General features: G+C 59.3%; 2 protein-coding genes and 1 long non-coding RNA gene across 8 annotated transcripts in view; 2 read left to right on the top strand and 1 right to left on the bottom strand.

Annotated features, from left to right (window-relative positions):
• Window positions 1–3,112, top strand: part of ITGA3 (integrin subunit alpha 3) — a 31,097-nt gene extending 27,985 nt beyond the window's left edge. For all 4 annotated transcript variants that reach the window (XM_071210603.1, XM_071210604.1, XM_058284012.2 and 1 more), the window contains 3 exons: window positions 452–577; window positions 915–1,054; window positions 1,785–3,112. In XM_071210603.1, the coding sequence (XP_071066704.1) occupies window positions 452–577; window positions 915–1,025 (237 nt within the window). In that variant the 3' untranslated portion in view covers window positions 1,026–1,054; window positions 1,785–3,112. The remainder of the gene's footprint in view (window positions 1–451; window positions 578–914; window positions 1,055–1,784) is intronic.
• A 2,358-nt stretch (window positions 3,113–5,470) lies between these two features.
• On the bottom strand, window positions 5,471–6,949 carry LOC139437158 (uncharacterized). The gene is made up of 3 exons (XR_011646859.1): window positions 6,897–6,949; window positions 5,786–5,866; window positions 5,471–5,607 (listed from the first exon to the last, which is right to left on the bottom strand). It is a non-coding gene; the product is annotated as an uncharacterized lncRNA (long non-coding RNA).
• PDK2 (pyruvate dehydrogenase kinase 2) lies at window positions 6,830–21,467 on the top strand. 3 transcript variants are annotated; one of them, XM_071210608.1, is made up of 11 exons: window positions 6,830–7,072; window positions 9,569–9,710; window positions 16,096–16,167; window positions 16,626–16,810; window positions 17,392–17,481; window positions 17,667–17,744; window positions 18,582–18,658; window positions 18,742–18,840; window positions 19,041–19,148; window positions 19,794–19,907; window positions 20,438–21,467. In XM_071210608.1, the coding sequence occupies exons 2-11, from the start codon at window positions 9,643–9,645 to the stop codon at window positions 20,576–20,578; spliced, it is 1,032 nt and encodes a 343-aa protein (XP_071066709.1). In that variant the 5' UTR covers window positions 6,830–7,072; window positions 9,569–9,642; the 3' UTR covers window positions 20,579–21,467. The 3 variants fall into 3 exon arrangements, with proteins under 3 accessions (XP_071066709.1, XP_004446629.2, XP_058139998.1); XM_004446572.5 differs by lacking the exon at window positions 6,830–7,072 and adding an exon at window positions 7,786–8,002; XM_058284015.1 differs by lacking the exon at window positions 6,830–7,072 and adding an exon at window positions 7,819–8,002 and having other exon boundaries at window positions 9,612–9,710.
• The last annotated feature ends 29 nt before the right edge of the window (window positions 21,468–21,496 follow it).

Here is a 21,496-nt window from a genome sequence, read left to right as displayed (position 1 = left end):
ATTTACCAATGAGCAAGAGAGGTCAAGTAACTTGTCCAAGGTCACACAGCTAGCTGGGACTCAAACCCAGGCAGTATGGCTCCAGAACCCACGCCTTAGGCCACTCTACTTGCTGAGTACTGGACAGAACCCAGTGAGATAAGCCTTGTCAGAGAGCGTGAAAGGGAGATTCAGAGAAGTGAAATGACTTGTCCAAGGCCACACAGCTCGTCAGGGATGCAGCTGGTAGCTGAGCAGTTCACAAACCCAGACTCCAGGCAGCCTGGTGGATCTGAGGCTGCTCCCCTAGAGGGAGAAGCAGGAGGCTGGGTCTGCTGACGTCAGGGAGGCAGCAGAGACTTTTCTCCAGTCCCCGGGTGCCCCCTGCTGGCGATAAGTCAAATGGCAGGGGGCTGGGCCCCTGGGGGGTTGCAGGGGTGGGCAAGGGCTGAGTCCCTGCTCTCCGCTCCAGTTCTCCGTGGACATCGACTCTGAGCTGGTGGAGGAGCTGCCGGCCGAGGTGGAGCTGTGGCTGGTGCTCGTGGCCGTGGGGGCGGGGCTGCTGCTGCTGGCGTTCATCATCCTCCTGCTGTGGAAGGTCAGGACCCCCGCCCACTCCAGGGCCTCCCGCCAGCAGACCCCCTCCCCCAGCTCCCTTCCCCCAGGCCCCCCATCCCCTGCCTCACCTCGATGTCCGCCTCCCTTTCCCCATCTCCTCCCCAAATTCTCTCCCGCTCCCAGCCTTGCCCCCTGCCCCCTCCTCAACTCCCCCCAAAGGATGCTCCTGCCTGGGCTAACGGAGCTACCAGCTGGAACCGGGCACCCGGGACCCCGGCCTCCAGGCTCCCCAGCCCTCCGCCCCGGTCTGTGAGGGCTGCTGGCAGGGACACCCCAGGCCCCCCTGATGCCCCCCCCCACCTGCTCCCCTCCCGCAGTGCGGCTTCTTCAAGCGAGCCCGCACTCGCGCCCTGTATGAAGCTAAGAGGCAGAAGGCGGAGATGAAGAGCCAGCCATCAGAAACAGAGAGGCTGCACGACGACTACTGAGGGGGCAGCGCCGCCCCCGGCCCACCCGGGTAACGCGGCCTCCGCACCCCTCCCCAAGCCCCACGGCGGGCCGGGCCTCTGGCTCTGTGCTGTCTGCTCCTCTGCCCTCTGCGCCTCACCCCCGCCCCCACACCATCCCACAGGGCAGGCGGCCCTGCCACCTCCCCCTCCCACCCCTCAGGGAGAGCGTGGGGGTGGCAGGCTCTCCCCAGCCTCCCACTGAGCCCCGTGGGGACTTGGGGTCCCACAAGGGAGCCATACAGCTCTCCCCGTGGCCACGCTGCTCTCTGAGGATTGGAAAAGGGGCAAGACTAAGCCAGGCGATCTCTGCAGGCCACAAGGCAAATTTCCAGAATGATTCGCTATCCCCTGTCCCACTCCCTAGGGGAGGAGGAGACTCGTGGAATCCTTCCTCTCTAGAACCAGCACTTTCCCTCCAGAGCAGCCCTCAGGGATCAGACGGACCCCACTCCAACGTGGTGGTCAGGGGAGCCCACCCCCTCTGTCAAGGCATTCCCTCAACAGCCTCTGTCTCCATCTGCCTCTCCCTCTCCTCTCTGCCTTCCTCAACTCCTCATTCCTCTGGGGTCTGGGGTGGGGAACCCCAGCCTCACCATCTCAGTGTGGGGCAATGGGGTGTGCTAGAACTGGAGGTCCTGGTTCTGAGGGCCTCTGGGTGGGGGAGGCAGAGGCCGGGCACTCTGCCCACTGGCTCCAGAATTGGCTCTTGATGCTCTGTCTTTTCTCCCCCCATTCCAGTGTGACTTCTTCCAGCGGACTCAGTATTATCGGATCATGCCCAAGTACCACGCGGTGCGGATCCGGGAGGAGGAGCGCTACCCACCTCCAGGGAGCACCCCGCCCACCAAGAAGCACTGGGTGACCAGCTGGCAGACGGGGAACCGCTACTACTGACGTCCTTCCTGGTGCCCCCTCCCCCAATGCCCCTTTCTTCCTATTTATCATAAGTTATGTCCCTGACAGTCCACAGGGGCCTCTGTTTTTGGCTGGCACCAGCAGGCGCAGGCACACACCCCTCTTCAAGTGCATGCACGCACTAGCTGGACACGGGCATCTCCCTGCAGGAAGGCAGGGCCCAGGGACCTTGCAATGCTAAGCACACTGCAGCCCTGTGCCCCGGACATCCGTGGGTCCCCCCGTACGTGGGACTGTACTTGTGCACCGAGGCTGCGCATGGACACGCCATGCCCCAGCCTCTGCCTGTGCCAAAACCTCTGCAGAGCCAGGAGGAAAAGGCCCCTGATGTGGTGACACTGCCCTCCTTTCACACTGGATCCATCTTGAGCCATAGTCACTGGATTGACTCTTGAGATCAGAACTACTGACAGGGAGCCACCCATGGGACCCCCAGCTGCAGCTCCTGAGCATCCATGCCAGAGAACTGGGGGTCCTGCCTACAGTCATCCAAGGAGATGTTCACAGGACCTGGCCCAAGAGCAAAGTGAACTAGAAAGAAGGTGCCCAGAATGGCTTTCTTTCTTGGGCCTCCGTGAATCCTCTCTCCTTGGCCACAGATGGAACTAGCAGGGAACGAAGCCTGCTTATCCATGCAGGGAACAAGGATAGACAAACCACTGCACAGCCTGGACATGCGGTGCCGGGGAGCAAGTTGGAATCCTCAGTAGAGAGGAAGGGACCAATTCTGGACCAAGGAGATGTTGGAAGGATCACTTCTAACTCACCACCACCATCCCGCCTCGGAAGATTGCAGAGGGAGCCATGCTTGAATGTAGGACAGGGGAGCCCTGTCCCTACCCCATCTGGCCAGACCCACTGTGTCCCCACTGACCATGAGCTGAAGGCTTAGGCGTGGAGTTCTTGGCCGTCCTGGGCTTTCAGAGCCAACTGGCTCTGCTCCGTCCTCCTTGGGCTGCATCCTGAGGCCCATTCTAGAAGTTGACGTTGGTTCCAGGAAACCTCTCCTGACCCCTGCCTGTCGGCAGGCCCACTTCCCGCCCTCCACCCCTTCCACGGTACTGTAGCAGGGGAGCTCTCTCCCCTTCCTTGTGCCTTCTTTGTACATAGGCTTCTCACAGCAACCAATAAACAGCTCCCAGTTTGTATAAGCTGCATCTGCCTCCATCCACAGCCTCCCTCCCCACCAGCCCAGTTCATTTTGAAGGGCTGGGTGGAGAGTGGTATTATCCAGTTGGCCCCTAGGTGGGCAAAGCAAGGTGCTGGGGTCTTGGAGGGTGGAGCTCTATAGAGGAGACCCCAGCACCTGCTTTCAGGTATGCCCCAGTCTAAGGGATGGCCATAGACACTCAGTGGAAACTCCAAACATGGAATGAGGATAAAAGACCTGAGGAGCCTGAATGAAATCCAGAAGGACTTCCTGGAGGACAGAGACCTGACCTTGAGGAGGGGGTGGGGGATAGAGGTGGTCTTATGCAGGATAAGGGAAGAGGCAGGAAGCTACTCTGCTGTGGGAACAGGGAGTCCTGGCCAACAGTGGAGGGAGACTGGATGCAAGGGTGGAGAGAAGAGAATTTTCTTCAGAATTCAAAGTGGCTGAATTCAGACTCTGCTTTGCCGCCTCAGTTTCCCCACTTCCACCCCCTGTGCACCATGGTGAGTAGGTCAGAATGTGAACCCGTGACCCAAGGCTGGAAAGACTGAAGGTCATAGTATCCGTTCTGCAGCCTCTGGGAGGGAATGCCCAGAGCCCCCGTCTTCTGGAAGCTCCTCCAGGAGTGTTTCAGTCCTGAGCTTACAGCCCCAGGATCTGCACACATACGGCAGGATGAGGGCCCTGCCCGGGCTCCCTTCCCTCTGGGGTTCCTCATGTGCCAGCTCTTGCAGCTGCACCCCCAGCCTGCAGGCGGCTCATCATCTGGCTCTAGCCCTGGCTTTGCTTCTACCCACTTCTGGTCCCGTGGTTCCTGGGGCAGCTTCCTCCCCTGCCACAGTTGGGTTTTCCACACAGGCCTGGGAGAATGGAGCAAGACTGCTCTCCCCATGACTTCTTTGTGCTACAATGTGGCCCAGGTCCTTCTGTTACTTTTCACTGAGGCTTGAAGCCTAGAGGCAGATCCCGAGTTCAGGCAAGCGGAGTCCACAGGCCAAGCTGCTGCCTGGGGCACCTGCCAGCCAGCTGCCCTCCCCCACCTCCACCAGGACCCACCTGACGAGAGAGTCCTGGGCCCAGTGTGCCTCGCCTCCCCCTTCTCTTCGCTGGAATTTGCGCCTTCTTAGCATGACTGACACTGGGATGTCCACTTCCTTCAGGAAAATCCCAGGCCCTACCCAGAGCTGCCAGGCTCTCAGAATCCAATGATCTGAGACCTCAGTTTGTTCCCCAGAATCTGGGTTCTTCGTTCAGTCAGGAATAATAGCACAAGTGGGTTGTCAGAGCCCAGCTCAGCCCTGTTCTTTAAGAAAAAGGCAGCCTCTGCACATCCCTCTGACCAGCTGGACAGTCCCAGCCTGTCCCCTGTGAGTGGCTGCAGGAGAACACACCGTCCTGAGAATAAGCAGCCATTTTCACAGCTGATGCGGCTGTGAAGGAAATATAATTAGCAGAGATGCCACTGCCCACAGGAAAACAGCCCTCTAAAATGCCACGCTTCTTCAGCTCCTTGGAGCTGCGGCGCCTCCAAACTCCGTTCCGGAAGCAGGTCTTGGCTTCTGCATCACTAATGGGCCCATCAAGGTGATTGTCTCCAATCTGGCCCAGGGCAGGCTGGCACTTCCTGGGCCCTTCTGGTGGGTGAGGGCATGTGACTAATTATGGCCAATGAACTTTGAGCAAGGAGGAAGTGGATCGCTTTTGAGCTGAAATATTTCACTGCAGGAGTGAGACTCTCCCTGTTCTCTTTATCTCAAATGCTGTGGAAGAGTGTGTTGAGATAAAGCTTCTGTCAGCTTAAGTCTTCTGAGAACCCTCCACCAACCCATACAGTCATATAGTGGGAAATAAACTTTTGGTTTTCTAAGCCACTGGGATTTGGGGATTTTTGTTACCTCAGCATCACTAACCTAGTTTGACTGATATACCACAACACACCAGTCCCGTTACCACCTGCAGCAGTCTCTGCAGAAGGAACTTTTATGCAAGTGCAGAGCCCACATTTTGGGGATAATGAGAAATCTATTTCCTTCTCTTATACCTAGCCTCAGAGGTCATGGCCTTTCCTTGTTACTTACATTTTTATAATAAAAGTAATAACTGCCATTTCTTATTTACTGTGTGGCAGGCACAGGGACAGGCTTTTTTTTTAGACTTATTTATTTCTCTCTCTTTCCCCACACCCTGCTCCCCCCCCCACCGCCACCCCCCCCTCCCCGTGTTTGTGCTATCTGCTCTCTGTTTCGTTGTGTGCTCATCTTCTTTTTAGGAGGCACTACGAACTGAATCCAAGACTTCCCATGTGGGAGGGAGGTGCCCATTGGTTTGAGCCACCTCTGCTCCAGCTTGTTGTGTCTCTCATTGTGCTTCCTCATTGTGCCTCTTCGTTGTGTCATCTTGTTGCATCAGCTTGTTGCATCAGCTTGCTGTGCCAGCCCATCGTACCAGCTTGCTCTCTTGCTCATCTTCTTTAGGAGGCATCAGGAACCAAACCTGGGACCGCACATGTGGCAGGTGAGTGACCAACTGCTTGAGCCACATCCGCTTCCCAGGGCCAGGCTTTTTACATCTAGTATCCCACATACTCTTCTAGGCAACTTGAAAACTGCACTCACCGACATCACCAATGACCTACAGATCGTATGCCCAGTGGATGCTTGGTGGTCCTCACCTGACCGTTGGCCTGTCCCCCGGCCGACCTCATCTTCCCTTTTCACTCTTTCCTGCTTCCTGCATGCCAGGCTCTGTGGTGCTAGAGATGGAGCAATGAATAAGACAGGCCCAGCCTCTGCCCTCGTGGAGCTTAAAGTCTAGTGGGGGAGACAGATGTGACAACAGGTAATCACCACCCAGTGTGAGAGTGAAAAGACTAAATTGGTGCTAAGAGCAGGGGTTCCCGGGAGGCCTGGGAGGAATCCCGTCCCCCAGCCTGGTAGGGCCAGGGCAGGCTTCCAGGAGGAAGGAGTGACAAAGCAGCTGAGACTGAAGGATGGGAAAGTGAAGGTGCAAAGAAAGAAGGACTCAGGCAGGAACAGACAGTGGGTGCAACAGCTTGGGGAGTGGAGGCTGTGCTGGCACTCGAGGCAGCAGACCAGGGATGGCTGGGAGTTGAGCAGGGGACTGTGGAGAGATGAGGCTGATGAGTTATCCTAAAGCAGATCCTACAAGCACTGGCAAGGCTGCCACGAGGAGTGGAGCGACTGAAAGGCTGTGAGCAGAGAAGTAACACGGTCAGATTTGCAGCTGAGAAGGACCGCTGAGCCTGTTTCCTCGTCTGTCAAATGGGGACAATCCTAGTACAATAGAGCTGTCTTGAGAATTAAATGAGATAATGCATGTCGGCAGTGCCTGGCACACAGGCTAGTCATTCAGCCGACAGTTCCTTCCATTGCAAAGGGATACAAAGCTCTGCGTTGGCGCTCATCAGACTGGACTGTAACTCTATTTACTTATACAGCTACCTCCCAAACTGAACAATGAAGTGCTTAAGGAAAAAGACCGTGTCTTCATCCTGTCTGTTTCCAGTTCCCAAAACAAAGCCTAGCACACATTAGGCGCTTTGGAAGTGCCGGCCAAACACGGAACCAGCTCAAGAGGCATCCAAGTGGCCAGACGGGCCTGCGGCCTGGGACGGGACCTACCACGTTCCACCACAAGAGGGCGCGCTACCTTTCCTACGAGGCCGGCGGGCTGCCGGAAAGGGGGGCGGGCTGCTGGGAAAGGGGGGCGGGCGGGAGAGGCCATCGCCCCGCACCTACTCCCGGCTCCCCCGGGCAAGTCACCTCCTGGGGCCTCGCTCCAAGAAAGCCCAGTGCGGAGAAGGCTTCTTTCTCAGTTCCTGGTGCTAGACATCCACGGAGTCACGTTTAGCCGAATGAGCGGGATAACAATGAGAACGCGCGTGTTCTGGAAACTGCGCTCTTAGCACTGGTGTTAGCTGCTTCCTTCACCGCCGCAGGTTGTTAGGGCTTGGCCTCTGGGGGTCGAGTTTCAGCTGGAAAAGGAAAAGGCTGCCTTTGCCTGAGCCACTTGGATCTTTGTGGAAGTGGGTGGGCGGCAGGCATATGAGGGATTCGTCTAGGCTTGCATCCTGATTCCGAATTTTGCAAATAGTCCGGGCTTGGGCCTCTGTCATTGAAACTGTCCGAGAAGACTGGTGGCTGGAGGGCTGGGAGAGTCCGCACCCGGACCAGACACCCACAGGACCCCCGAGGGAGAGCAGGAAGGGGCCGGGGCAGGTGAAACAGGTTCCTTGGGGAGGCCAGGGCTTCGGGGCCGGACCCCAGCAGGGAAGGCGAGTGGTAAAGGCGCCGGCAGGTGGAGGGAGCTGGGGGCGAGCAGGGGACGGCGGTGGCGAGGGGGGAGCCGGAGGGCCACGGCCCCGTCCTCGGGGCGGCAGCGGTTAACTCGGGCTCGGCAGCCGGGAGGAAAGCGGGGGGGGGGGGGGGGGGGGGGCGAGGGCCGGAGGCGGGGTGTCGGCGCGGCCTCCCGAAAACAACAGACCGCGGGGGGCAAGACGGGGTTAAGGAGGCGGCCCCGAGGGAAGCCACGTGCCGGGGCGAGAGGCCATTGGCTCCCCGGCGGTTGTTTGTGCGCCGCCATTGGCGACGTCGGGCCGCCGCGACCGGCCGATTGGCTGGGGCTGGGCAGGCCCCGCCGCGGGAGGGGTGGGGAAGGCGGCGGCCGAACCGCGTCGCCGGGCCGGGCTGGGCCGAGCCGAGCGCGACCCGCGCGGGGACCCGAGCCCGAGCCGCGGCCGCCGTCGCCGCCATGCGCTGGGTGCGGGCGCTGCTGAAGAACGCGTCCCTGGCAGGGGCGCCCAAGTACATCGAGCACTTCAGCAAGTTCTCTCCGTCCCCGCTGTCCATAAAGCAGTTTCTGGACTTCGGTACGGAGTGGGCGCGAGGCAGCTGGCAGCGGGGACCAGCAGGGGGCCGGGAGGGGCGCCAGCCGGGGCGTGGTTCTGGTCAATGCAGGGGTTCTGACAATGAAGGGTTACTGGTGAGGGCGGGGGACGGGCAGGACAGGCCCTGGGTGACAGGTAATGGTTGCTAGGAAGAGTACATACAGGAAAGGGTTAACGGGGAGGAAGGACGGCCCGGGCGGGAGAGGGTTAAGGGCGCCCCGACTGAGGAGAGACTGGACTGCTAAATGGGAGTGGGGGTGGGGAGGGCACTGAGAAAGCAGGGTCCAAGGTTCTTTTCTGTGTTTTTATGGGGAATCTTGGGAGAAAAAAGAGGAGTGGGGGGGGTGGTATTAGGGCAGAAAGGGAATAGGGTGACATCCGTGCACTGAAAGGTTAATGGGATGGGGGTGCTGGTGGGAGTAACTAGGCAGGCTTGGGGAGACTTAGCCATCTGGAAGGAGGGGACCTGGGCTGGGCTGGGCATGGAAGGGTCAGAAGCTCCTGGGCAGAGTGTGAGAGAAAACAAGGGGACAGTTGGGGAAGAGGGCTTTCTTGGAAGAAGATGCCAAGCCCAGAGGGGACCCCTGACCAGTATGCCTCAACCCACTGAAGGACTGGTCCGCCGGCTACCCCAGCAGCCAAAGGACACTTGAAGATCAAATCTGTCTGGCAGACTGTTCCCCCTGGACAGGGGCCCAAGGTGCCATGAGGTGGAGTCAGGCTGCTTGTACCCACCCTTGGCTGCCCCTGGAATCCTGGGCTCTGATTGCCCATCACCAGCATTCTCAGGGTGGCTTGGGGCAGGAGCCAGGCTGTGCCAATGTGGCAGCTGAAGCAGGCATTGTGTGGGCACTGTCTTTCCACACGGTATTTCCATGGTGCCAGCTGGGGACTGGAAGGAGGTGCCCAGGTCTCCGAACAGTTGAGAAGACAGTGCCTGGCTCAGGCTACAGCTGCGTCACTGAAGGGGCAGGGAGATGGCAGCCAGGACACAGGGCACCTGTTCCCCGGGACTGGTCTACCTGCCCCTCTGTCCTGTTTGAGTCTTGAGCTTCCCCCTTGTGGGAAAGCCTCCTGGGCGCATTCTTAGCCCTCAGCAGCTGTCCAGCCCAGACTGAGCCCCAATTAGCCAGGTGTCCCAGGTGGGAGGGCTCTGGCCTGCCAGTAGTACAGTGGGGAAAACTGACCTTCAGAAGGAGACAGAGCTGGAAGCAGAGCCTGGGTCTCCTGACTCCAGGCCATGTCCTACTTCAGGGGGTCCTCCACCTGCTCCGGCCTGACCAAGGTGTTGGGGCTCCCGTCCTCAGGCCCTGCTGGCTCCCAGTGGGCCCTCCTGCAGGGACCACTGCACAGCCTGGGTGATGGTGGGCAGAGGGCTGTGGAGGTTCAAGCGCCGTGGGGGGTCAGGTGGCCTGCCTTGTGCTGTGCCGCAGGGCAGCTCGCTTTCCCTCTGAACCCCCAGTGAGTGGAGGGTTTGGCTGAGCCGACCCCCGAGATGCCCCGGGTGCTTTGCAGCCCCGTGGGCTCAGCCCTGTCTCCTCCCTTCAGGGTCCAGCAATGCCTGTGAGAAAACCTCGTTCACCTTCCTCAGGCAGGAGCTGCCCGTGCGCCTGGCCAACATCATGAAGGAGATCAACCTGCTTCCTGACCGGGTGCTGAGCACACCCTCGGTGCAGCTGGTACAGAGCTGGTGAGACCCCTGGCCAGGCGTCTTGGGCTGGGGGATGGCATCTCCAAGCCCCCAGCGGCCTTGAAGGGGCGGGGACAGAGGGGAGGCATGGGAGCTCAGAAAGGCTGGGCCGCTGCCCGAGGCCACGTAGGCATCCCAGGCCAAAGCAGCGCGAGAGCACGCTCCTGCCTTCCAGAGCTTCGGGACAGCCCGACACGCAGCAGCCTCCTTTCTCCAGAAGCCCGTGATCCACACGGGAGATCACAGTGGTCATGGCCCAAACCCCTTAGCCACTGGCGCTGCTCCTGCACCCCAGCACCTGGGCTGTTACCTCCTGCCATTGTTGGGTAACTTCATAGGGAGCAAAAACAGGAAGCAGCAAATCTTTCTCAGATGCACAAATTCTACAATCCAAGCTACGAGTCAGACTGTTTGGACATCAGAAAACACTCAGACACAGGGATGGCACTGGACCTACCCCAAGTAGCTTTGGAGGGGCAAAGGCCACACGTGTGTTGCATGTACCAGCAGAAGCAGAGGAAACTCGGTGAAGTTCACGCAGACCTCGGTGCAAGGTTAAGCACCTGGCGATGTTAGCAGTGGCCAGTCACATGGCCACTGGTTTGCTGTGTAACTAGGTAGGTAAATGGCCAATCACCCTTGGCCTTCAGCAGCACCCTAGCAGAATCTTCCACTACTGGCATTACGGCATGCTGTGGTTTCTTTTGTGGGTTCAGGCCTGAGTATGGGGACTCCATTGAGCCCACTGCTGTGCTAGGTCTAAGGAAACAGCAGCGGCTGCCTTGGGGGAGCTCCTGATCTCACAGGGAGAACAGAACTTCTTGCCAAGTGCTACAGAGCTAGTGGGAGGAGCAGTGAGCTGTGGCAGGGTTAGTTTTATTTAAATTAAGAATTCAGATATTTTAACATTGCTTTTTTTTTCTCTGTCATTTTGGAAGAATACGTGTTCACTTCGACAATTGGAAAACAGAAAAGTAGATAGAAGAAAATGCCAGCCAGTACCCTCTACCCTCTACCCAAGTACTGTTAAGGTTTTGTCAGATTTTGTTGGTGCCCTTCTGGCATTTTCCTGCATGTGGACATGCACCTGCACTACTGATTCTAATTACGTGAGACATGGCGAGGAAAGTGTTCCACACACAAGGCCCAGCACACGGAGGGTGCACAGCGAATCGGACCTCATGGGGAAGTTGAAATGGGCACGCAGAGGAGGTGACTTGCCGCGTCCCGACAGGCTGCCTAGGCGAGCCACGTCCCTAGAAGGAAGGGAAGGACCCTCCGGGTTAAGGGCACGGCTTGAGCAAAGGTGCCGAGGCAGGTAGGCGTCTTGGCTAGGGCATCCGAGAGCTCGCTTTGTGGCGACGATGCTGTGAGCGCAGGCTGTGAAGGTGTGGTGGAGGGACAAGGGACAGGGACGGAGCGCAGAGCCTGATTTTCATGCAGCTCAACCAGGTCACCCCCTGCTGGACCCTGCCTCCAACCAGCCAGTATGTCCTGCTGCTGGGTGGTGTGGAAGTGGTGGGGTGGAGACAGAAGGGCCATCTGTTCTCCCCACCCCCCGCGGGCCGTGTCCGGCTCACTGAACTGGCTGTCCCTCTGGCAGGTCCCTGATGCTTGGACAGGGCTTCTCAGGCCTTACCTGGACACTGTGTTCCTGGAAGAGCAGGGGGAGGGGTGCGGGGGCTGCTGAACTCCCCGTAACTCCCCCAGGGCGTCCACAGAGTCCCTTCCTAAAAATTAGTTACACATGTCGGGACTTGGCCTCCCTTATTTTCCCCTGAAAGCGTGGGAGCAGCAGCAGGTGGGGAGGAAGTGAGAAAGGACACTTGCCAGTGGACGATTCGGCTTAAAGGGGAGCAGGGACTGCTAAATAGTGAACACCCTGGCATACTGATGAGACAGCCCGCCGAGAGTGTTCCCAGAGAGCATGGGCATCGGCTGCACCAAGAGAGACTGAGCTTTGAGGGCAGGAAGGACTTCCTGGCAGGGAGTGGGGTGGCTACCTGTGAGAGTGCAGATCTCCTTCCCCAGGAGGCTCTAGGCAAGAGGCACTGTGGTCAAGTGGAGCATCCCTGATTTTTAAATCAACCTGATCAATTTTTTCACCTGGACAGGTGCAGTAGAGCGGGGCCCTGTTTTGGAGGTATCTGGCAGGTAGTGGAAAACTCTGGGTTTGGCATCAGCAGGCCTGAGGCTTGGCTTTGCTGCTTGCCAGGGACTTAATCCTTGGCAAGCCACGGGACCCCTCCAAGCCTCAAGCTTCCTCATCTGTAAAATGGGGGCCAGCTCTCCTACTAGGAGTCAGATGCCCCTGCTCGATGTGCAAGTGTGTAGAGCTCTCTAAACACAAGCGGTGTCCCCAGGCTGCCGGGCAGCAGTCCCTCCGGGCCAAAGAGGATGCTATTGTGGCCAGGTCTCTCTTGGGCAAGGTAGCGATGATGATGATGACAAATGTGAACACACCTTGAGGGCCGCCGTGTGCCAAGAACTGTTCTAAGTGTTTGCACGTGTCAATTCAATTAGTCCTCACAGTAACCTCATGAAGTAGGCCCCGATATGATCCCCGTTTTGCAGATGAGGAGACTGAGGTTCAGAGAGTTAAACTGAGTAACTTGTCTGGGATCACTCAGGTAGGAAGTGGTGGAACCAGGCTTTGGAACTAGGCAGGCTGATCTGGAGGCTTCGTACCTGAAGGGAAAGGAAGAGTGCTGCCTTTCCGGAGCAGAGATTGCTCCCGGATGGAAAAAACTCCTGGGGCCCTGGGAATGGAGATGGAGAAGGCTTGGGCATCTACAGAGCAAAGAAGAGCTGCCAAGCAGGAGCCGTGGTCCCAGGCGGCTCGCGGGCACCAGGAACCACTGGCAGGCGTGAGGGGGCTCCGTGTGAGAACCCCTGTGATACCTGCCCGGGACAGGAGGAAGCAGGGTTCACCTGTGGAAATCTGATGGCCAGTGTTGCCGGGCAGCAGCAGGGGTCACTCAGGAGAGAAGGCAGCCTGGAGCAGGGTGTGGAGTCGGTGGGGATGTGCTGCCTGAGAGCAGAGGCTGAGGTGAGAGTCACAGAGTAGTCAGATGGCAGTGATGCCCTGTCACGAATAGGGGCTTTGTGGGTTGCAAGGCCCTCCCTGGATTCCAGTCAGCAAGCCTGTGGAGCCCAAAGGCTGCCACCCCCTGCCTCTCCCCACAGGAACCACCCCTAACCCCCCCCCACAGGAACCCTCCCCACCCCCCCACAGGAACCACCCCCTATCCCCCACAGAAACCCCCCCCTACCCCCCTACAGGAACCCCCCTCCCCCCCACAGGAACTGCCCCCCTGCCCTCCACCGTAAGAACCACCCCCTACCCCCCACCACAGGAACCACCCCCTGCCCCCCCCATAGAAACCACCCACTGCAGGAACTACCCCCTGGCCCCCCATAGAAACCGCCCCCTGCCCCCACTGCAGGAACCACCCCCTGCCCCCCCAGGAACCAGCCCCTGCCCCCCACCGCAGGAACCGCCCCCCTGCCCCCCCACAGGAACCAGCCCCTGCCCCCCCACAGGTACCTGCCCCTGCCCCCCCACAGGTACCAGCCCTGCCCTGGAGAAAAGCACTGCAGGGGCGGGCCGGGCCTGCAGCAGAATCGCCTCAGCCCCCCTCTCCGTCATCGCAGGAGGCGCTGAGCAGCGACCACCCTTCCAGAGCGGGTGTTCCTTGCACCGCCTCATTAATCTTCGCCCCCGTCTTGCAGACAGGGCCCCGGGTGGCTCGGTGGCCTGGGCAGGGCAGCGCCAACAGCGGAACCTAAGTCTGCCTGGCTGGGAGCCCCGTCCCGCCGGCTGCCCCACCCCAGCTTCATCACGCCCCGCCGCGGAGGCTGTGGCCAGCGCAGGGTGCGCGTCCCGCTCGCCAGCTCACACGCACACACCCCACCCGCTCAGCAGGCCCTCGCGCCCACACAGCCCTGCGCCCGCGCACGGCCCCCCGCACAGCCCGCCCACTCCCCCGCTGCAGCATCCACACACGCACGCCTGCTCTCCAGCTCCTGCCTCCCCTAGCCAAGGCTCTGGACGGGCTAGAAAACAGGGGCCGCCTGACATACAGCAGGGGGTGGGGACAGGAAAGCCCAGAGGGCAGGGTTTGGGTGGGAGGGGAGCCCCAGATCTCAGGAGCCTTGGGCCGCCTATGGCCCTTGGCGGAGGGCCGCCTATGGCCCTTGGCGGAGGGCCACCCTGCCTGCGGTGCCTGGCTGAGGGCAGATAAGCCTGAGGTGGCGAGCCTGCCATGGCAGCGCTGCTCTCAGGCCTCCCGGCTCAGCGAGCTCCTCCTCTGGCCCTCGGCACAGTGGTAGCCCAGGAGCCAGCATCTCTCCCATTAGGACCAAGATCTGGCCCAAGGGCGAGACCTGGTGTGCCAGGCCCCTGGGGGACTTCAGGGCAGGGGCAGGGTCCTCTGGGAAAATCCACTCATGCCATCCTCTCCTTCCAAGAGTGCACCAGGACCACCTCCAGGAAGGGAGGGCCGTGGGAGGGAGGCGGGCAGGGAGGCTACACCCGCTTCACGCCAGGGGACGGGCCGGAGGCCGGCACTCTCCCAAGCTCTGCCCTGGTGGGCACTGCCCGTCAGTCTGTCCTGGTGCCCGGGGCTCCACTTCAGTGGCCGTGTGACCAGGCCTCGTTTCTGGCCTCTGGGCAGCTGCTGGATGCTGGGACTCTGACCTGCTTCCCCAGGCCTCTGGCTGAGCAGTCAGGGAGAGGCTCAGCCTCCTAGACCAGACCTCCCCTTGAGGGGGGGCTCCAGGGCCCACTCTGCAGCCTGTGCCCTTCCCTCCCTCTCTCTACCTGCCCTTGAAGCTTTAGCCTTAGTTAGGGAAGCAGGGATTTGGCCCAGGATAGAGAATCCCCACTCTGCACATCAGCGTCCTCATCTGTTTCACCCTCCTTCTAGGGTTATTGTGGAGGATAAAGTGCAGGGAGAGGCAAGCACAGAGCTGAGCCCAGCACAGAGTCAGCCCCCCATACCTGCTGGCACTGCCACTGTCATTCCCATCAACAGCCTCACTGTCAGGATCGGTGTAGATAGCTGGCAGTTGACCACATAGTGTAGACTCAGAGTCAGACAGACCTGGGTTTGAATTCCTTGTTTGCTGTGTGGCTTTGTGCATATCACCTGACATCTCTGAGCTGGTTTCTTGTCTGCACAAAGGGGAAAATCCTGCTTGTTCATCAGGGCTGTTGGGAGCCGAGAGACCCTGTCAGGACTCAGCACAGGTGGCATTGTGTCACTTGTGATTCTCCAGGTGACGGAAGTGAAGGCCTTGGAGGGCCTCTGATTGTCGGGGCAGGGGCTGTGCTGCACTGACTTGCAGGCTGGACTCTTCTGCTGCCTGGGCCCCCCGCCCCCATCAGCAAGTATGACATCTCTTTTGGGTGTCAGGCGATGTTCTGGGCCCTGGGCAGGGAGGGCAGGGGGATGCCAGGGCTGAGACAGGCACCATTCCTGCGTGAGTGATGTGGCGCAGCCCTCCAGGGCACAATGGGTTAAAGGGTGGTGCAGTTCCGGCTCCCAGGCCCCACAAGAGGAGGGGGGCAGCACTGCCTGAGGGCGCCCATGCCATGCTCGGCAGCTCAGCTATCTCTGACATTATAAGAGCTGGCATTCAAAGAGCACTCACTATGTGCTAGGGTCTGTACTTCTTATCACATTTAATCACATTTAATCTTCTTATCACATTTAATCACATTTAATCTTCAAAGTGAAAGCCCTCTGGGCTTTCTTTTCCCCACCCCCTTCTATATGTCAGACAACCCCTATAACAGGCAGAGGCAAAAAAACTCCCATTTTCCTAAGGAAGAAGCACAGGCCCAGAAAGATTACATGACTTCCCCAGTTCCACACAGAGACTTACGCTCTCTTGGATGTAGCAGCAGCCCCATGGGATAAGAATTAGAATCACTTTCCAAGAGGGAGCTCAGCGAGGTTCAGTGACTTGCCTGAGGTCACACAGGAAGTTAGGAGAATGTGAGTTGGTTGGAAGTCACCTGTTTCCCAACACTGTCTAGTCCGGGCTCTGTCTTCTCTCAGACCAGCCTCTTGGTCAGGTCTCACCACCCTGGTCTGGGCCTCATTTCCCTCATCTGTGAAACCTCTTGGGTGGGATGATCTCTGAGCCATCCAACATGACCATTCTAGCATTCCAAAGCCAAATTAGAGGTTGTCTCGCATAACTTACTGTGTTGTCAGGGAGACTCACAGACAAGTGAAATGGAAAAACGGTCCCCCAGCTTGTCAACCAGTACCGCTCTGTGGGCAGCGCGGGAGGAAGGTGCAGGCAGCTGGTGGGGTGAGAGGGCCTGGCCCAGCCTGGGGCTGAGGCTGTGTCCCCACCGGCCCCCTGGACACAGGTATGTCCAGAGTCTCCTGGACATCATGGAGTTCCTGGACAAGGACCCTGAGGACCATCGCACCCTGAGCCAGTGAGTGGGGGCCCTGTGGGGTGGGAGGGCAGGGGCAGCTAAAGCATCCTGGAGTCACAGCCCCAGGGCAGGGCCTTGTAGACAGAGATGCCGGCAGGCTGGAAACGCGAATCCCGCCCTCAGGGAGATCCAGTCTGAGGAGGGAGCCCCGAATCTGATGAGAGGTGGCACAGGCAGGCCCAGTCAGAGGGGGGAGACAGGCCCTCCCCGCAGGGCGCCCTGGGTCTGACGGGATAGACGCAGGCCCTGCCCTTCGGGAAATGCCACCCGAGACCTGGGAGCTCTAGGCTCTGGGAGGCTCAGGGGGCCTCTGGGAGGTCCAGGGCGGGCTGCAGATGGAGGCGGGACCGTGTGTGCGTCTGGTCAGGAGGTGGAGGGGTGAAGACACGGGAGAGGAAGGCAGACGTGGAGGGGAGTGCGAGGCTGTCCCCCAGGGCTGGACGCCCCCTCCCTGGCAGGTTCACTGATGCCCTGGTCACCATCCGGAACCGGCACAACGACGTGGTGCCCACCATGGCGCAGGGCGTGCTCGAGTACAAGGACAGCTACGGCGATGACCCTGTATCCAACCAGAACATCCAGTACTTCCTGGACCGCTTCTACCTCAGCCGCATCTCCATCCGCATGCTCATCAACCAGCACAGTGAGTGGGGCCTGGGCGCGGGGCGTGGGGCGGCCGCTCTGGCCTGCGCAGACACCGCGGCTCCCAGACAGAAGGAGAAAGCTGCAGCCCCGAAGGGCATCAACCCTTAAATGTTCACAAAATGTAAAACTACGCCGCCTTTTGAAAAATCAGGATTCATAAAAATTCTCGTTACATTCAAAAATGGTTTGTTCTTTAAAGTTTTTACTCCAGGAGTGTTTACTATGATTGTTGAGAAATCATAATCCACCGCAAATTAAACGAGTTTCTCACGCTCAAATAATTTCAAAGTCAGGATGGTGAAGGCTGTTTTGAAATGTTGTGGAAAAGGAAGAGAGTGAGGGTAACATGGGACCGTGTGCATTTTGATACGTAATGCCCGGTGGGGAGAGAGCTCCTAAGGTCTCCTGCTGGGCCGAGGCTGAGAGGGAGGGCTGGGAAGAGAGGGGAGGAGGGGGCCTGGGGGACCCAGCTGGCAGAGGCTTAGTCATGGAAGTAGAGCATCGGGGAGCCCCCCGGGAAGAGGGGGAGCGGGGGGCAGGCTCGGGGCCCTGCTGGCAGCATGCTCCCTCTGTCCCCAGCCCTCATCTTTGATGGCAGCACCAACCCCGCCCACCCCAAACACATCGGCAGCATCGACCCCAACTGCAACGTCTCCGAGGTGGTGCAAGGTGAGCCGTCCCCACCGAGCCCGACCTGCAGAGGAGCCCAGGGTCCCCTCCCGTCTTGCCTGGCCAGAGGGCACCCTGTTGCCTAATGGCTGGGCCACGGCCCCGAGGGTTTAGTGGCCACACCAAGAGGGCTGCCTGCTGGCTGGGTCACCCCCATGCCCTGAATGGCCCCTGTTTTCTCGCAGATGCCTACGACATGGCCAAGCTCCTGTGCGACAAGTATTACATGGCCTCCCCTGACCTGGACATCCAGGAGCTCAATGGTGAGCAAGGGAGGCTGTGTCTGTCTCTCCGTCTACAGGGCTGGGGGCGTGGGAGGAGGGTGGGGAATTGGAGCATGGACAGTTTTCTGGACAGGGAAGAAGCAGCACTATTATAGCATCATCATTAATTCATTTGGTAAGTGTTTGTCAGCATTTATCATTTAACAGATGAGGTCCCTGAGCTCTTGGAGCTTCCATTCTTGGTGCTGGGGAGGTTGGGGGAATGGGGCCTTGAACCAATGAACAAATGTTACTCAGATCTAAGAAGTGGCAGGAAGGATATAAAATAGGGTGACATGAGGGTGGTGGGGCAGGGTGGTGCATTAGATGGGATATCAGTTTAGCCGCTTTCTCAGAATCCTAATAACAGTGGCTTAATTAGAGAGAAGTTTACCTCCCTTCAGCTCCTGGGGTGGGAGACTCAAAGCTGGTTACTCATGCTCATGTCTAAATTGGAGGAAGGGGACAGAGGATGTGGAAGGTACGGCCCAGGAGTTGAATGTATCACTTTCTAAGTCATCTGTCTACACCCAGCTCTAAGGGAGGCTGGGAACTTAGTTTCTAGCTGGACAGTCATGCACCCAGTTAAAACCTGGCAGGATGCTTCTCTTACTAAAAGAAGGGAAGAATGGTGGGTGCTGAGTGTATGATGGGTGGATACTGGATGGATGGCTAGGTAGTTGAATGGCAGAGTGAAAGAATAGGTGGATGAACGGACAAGCAGATGGATGGACAGTGGGTTGACAGGTGGGTGCTGAATGCTAGATGCTGGGTCAATGAATGTTGAATGGTGACTTCTTAGCAATTTCCTGATGTTTGGCCTTGATTGCCCTGCAGCATGCAACTCCAAACAGCCAATCCACATGGTATATGTCCCCTCCCATCTCTACCACATGCTTTTTGAGCTCTTCAAGGTGAGAAGGCTGGGCCAGGTCCCTTGGGGAGGGGCGCAAGGTGAGGCTTCTCTCACTTATCCCATGCTTCTCTCCCTCCACAGAATGCCATGCGGGCAACTGTGGAAAGCCACGAATCCAGCCTCGTTCTCCCACCTATCAAGGTTATGGTGGCCTTGGGTGAAGAAGATCTGTCCATCAAAGTGCGTGACCCTTGACCCCAGGAGTCAGGGAGCAGCGTGGTGGGGACTGGAGACGGTTCCCATCCCGAGAAATGGGCTTTCCTCTCCCATGTGGTGGGCTCAGGGCAGAGCCCGGGAATGGGGAAGGTGGTACGGAGGTCAGGGGTGTCGGGAGTGGGATCCAGCCTTGGAGAGCCCCTGATAGGTCCCGTCTCCCCCAGATGAGTGACCGAGGTGGGGGCGTCCCTCTGCGGAAGATTGAGCGGCTCTTCAGCTACATGTACTCCACAGCACCCACCCCCCAGCCTGGCACCGGGGGAACCCCGCTGGTGAGCTGGCTTCACTCCAGTCCCCTCCTGCTTCCAGGGATGCTTGTCTCTCCCCTCCTCTCCTCCCTGTCACGCTGCTGCGCCTCTGCTTCCCATCGCCATGCCCTCTCCATCCTCCCGTGCCCTGTGTGGTGTCAGGCTCCCGGAGGCCCTGGGCCCCCCTGAGCCGCCCATTTCTCCCCAGCCCGCACTCACCCCACCATCTGCCGGGCATGTCCCCTTCTCGCCTCTTGCCCTGCTAAGTCACCACCTGTCTCTTGGTGTAGTCAGCTTGCACTCTCCCTGACCGGTCCCTGTGGAGTCCATTCCCATAGCGGGCTGGGGCTGACATCCTTTCTAGAGATGGGGAAATGGAGACTTAGAGGAGCCGCCTGCCCGGCCCTGGCTGGGCCCAGGGCTTCTGGCGACAGAGCCCGTCCTGCACGCTGCCTCTCCACCCGCCTCCCTCCTCCAGACCGGTGTTCCTCATCCCAGACCCCACACCCATCTTGCTTGCCCTCACTCATGTCCCCCCCGCCACCACATGACCCTGGCTCAGCACCCATTCCCCTGGCTCCGTTTCCATCACTCACCATTTCAGTCCCCGCAGCCTGCAGGAAGCCAAGCGCCAGCCTCCTCGTCACCACACTCTCCTGCCCCTCACAGGCTGGCTTTGGATACGGGCTCCCCATCTCCCGCCTCTATGCCAAGTACTTCCAGGGGGACCTGCAGCTCTTTTCCATGGAAGGCTTTGGGACTGACGCTGTCATCTATCTCAAGGTGAGGGCTCTGCCTGCAGACCCCAGCTCAGGTGCAGATGGGTCTGCTGTTAGGCTTGCACCTATCCCTCCAATCCTTTCCTAGAGCAAAGCTACAGTTCCCCAGCCTTTCTAACCCTCAAACACAACCTGGCAGGCAATTTCAGGGAGTCCCAGGATTAAGACCCCTTTTCTGGGGTCCCTTGAGTAGTACAGCTGGGAAGAAGCGGGGCAGAGAGGTCTTGTCATCCAGTTCCTCGTGCTCAGAGGAGTCTGAGGCCCAGAGTTAATGACCTTGCTCAAGGTCATACAGCACCGGCTCCTCCTCTCCCGTTTAGTGGGCAGCTTTCCTGAAAGGGCAGGGGCAGGGCACAGAAGGGACAGACCCTCTCCTGGTCCTTCACACCTGTGATCATTGTCTCGGCAAGTGTCTGGTGCGTGGGCTGGGCTGATTCAGACATGGGGTAGGGAAGCCCACCTTGGAGAAGGGGTGGTCTGGTGGGGAGGGGCCGGGTGCAGGGGGAGGGAGAGGCTGACTCTGGTGCCACCCAGGCCCTGTCCACGGACTCAGTGGAGCGCCTGCCCGTCTACAACAAATCCGCTTGGCGCCACTACCAGACCATCCAGGAAGCCGGCGACTGGTGTGTGCCCAGCACGGAGCCCAAGAACACGTCCACGTACCGGGTCAGCTAGGGGCCACCCACGCGGCTGCACCTGGGAGGACAGACTGCTGTCTCTGGGACCGGCCGTCATGGCAACCCTCCCCATCCCCCGGGTTGGAGGGGGGCTTTCCCTGACAGCCACGTTCTGCTTGTGGGTATCACTGCAGTGACCAGTATATGGTGGCCCCTACGTGCCCATCTCTGTGGGGGCCCGTAGGTGGTCTCCTGGTGCCCAGGCTCTGTGGGTGATGCCTGAGGGCTGGGGGCATCTCCACCCTGACGGAGAGTCCCAGAGACATTTTCCACGGCAGCCCCGTGAGCCTGGCATTGTCACTTGCCTGCTGGGGGCCCCGGGTCCCCCCACTGCCCTCCACAGCTCTGGCTTCCGGTGGATGCCCTGCTTGCCTTACTTCCCCAGCCCTCACAGGCACCCAGGGCCAGGCTGTCAGGGTAAGGAAGGGGCTGGGTGACCCCAGATCGGGGACCTGGTCCTGCAGCCTCTTTCCATTCTGAGCTTCAAGGCCAAGGTGGGGAAGGAGGGGGCTCTCAGCAGGGCCACCCCTAAAGTGGAGGATCCTTGGAAGTCCCAGAGGTCACCCACCCAGCCAAGTTACTTGAGGCCCTGCAAGCGGCCTCGGTGGCATTTCTGCCCCTCCCCAGCCCTGCCAGGCCTTCCTTGCACGCACCCACCCTCCCACCTGCTTGCACCCACGGCCCCGCCTGAGCTCCGGCCCCCAGCTCCCACTGCACCGGACACGTGTGCTTGGGGTGGCTTTCTCCCTGGAATGCTGTGTACATAGCTAGTTTTATAACCCAGAATGCCCCCGCCCCCTCAGCACACAGGGGGTTAAAGTCGTGTGCTCCTTCTAACGGCTGTGATGGTGACAGTGACGCCCACAGTAAAGAGAAGATTGATTGGATGAGACTGGCCCGGCTGCTTTCCTGTGGG

Source organism: Dasypus novemcinctus, chromosome 21 (assembly GCF_030445035.2).
Source record: "Dasypus novemcinctus isolate mDasNov1 chromosome 21, mDasNov1.1.hap2, whole genome shotgun sequence".
Taxonomy (NCBI): domain Eukaryota; kingdom Metazoa; phylum Chordata; class Mammalia; order Cingulata; family Dasypodidae; genus Dasypus; species Dasypus novemcinctus.
The sequence above is the reverse complement of the archived record's forward strand: the minus strand, read 5'-3'. Positions and strand labels throughout refer to the sequence as shown.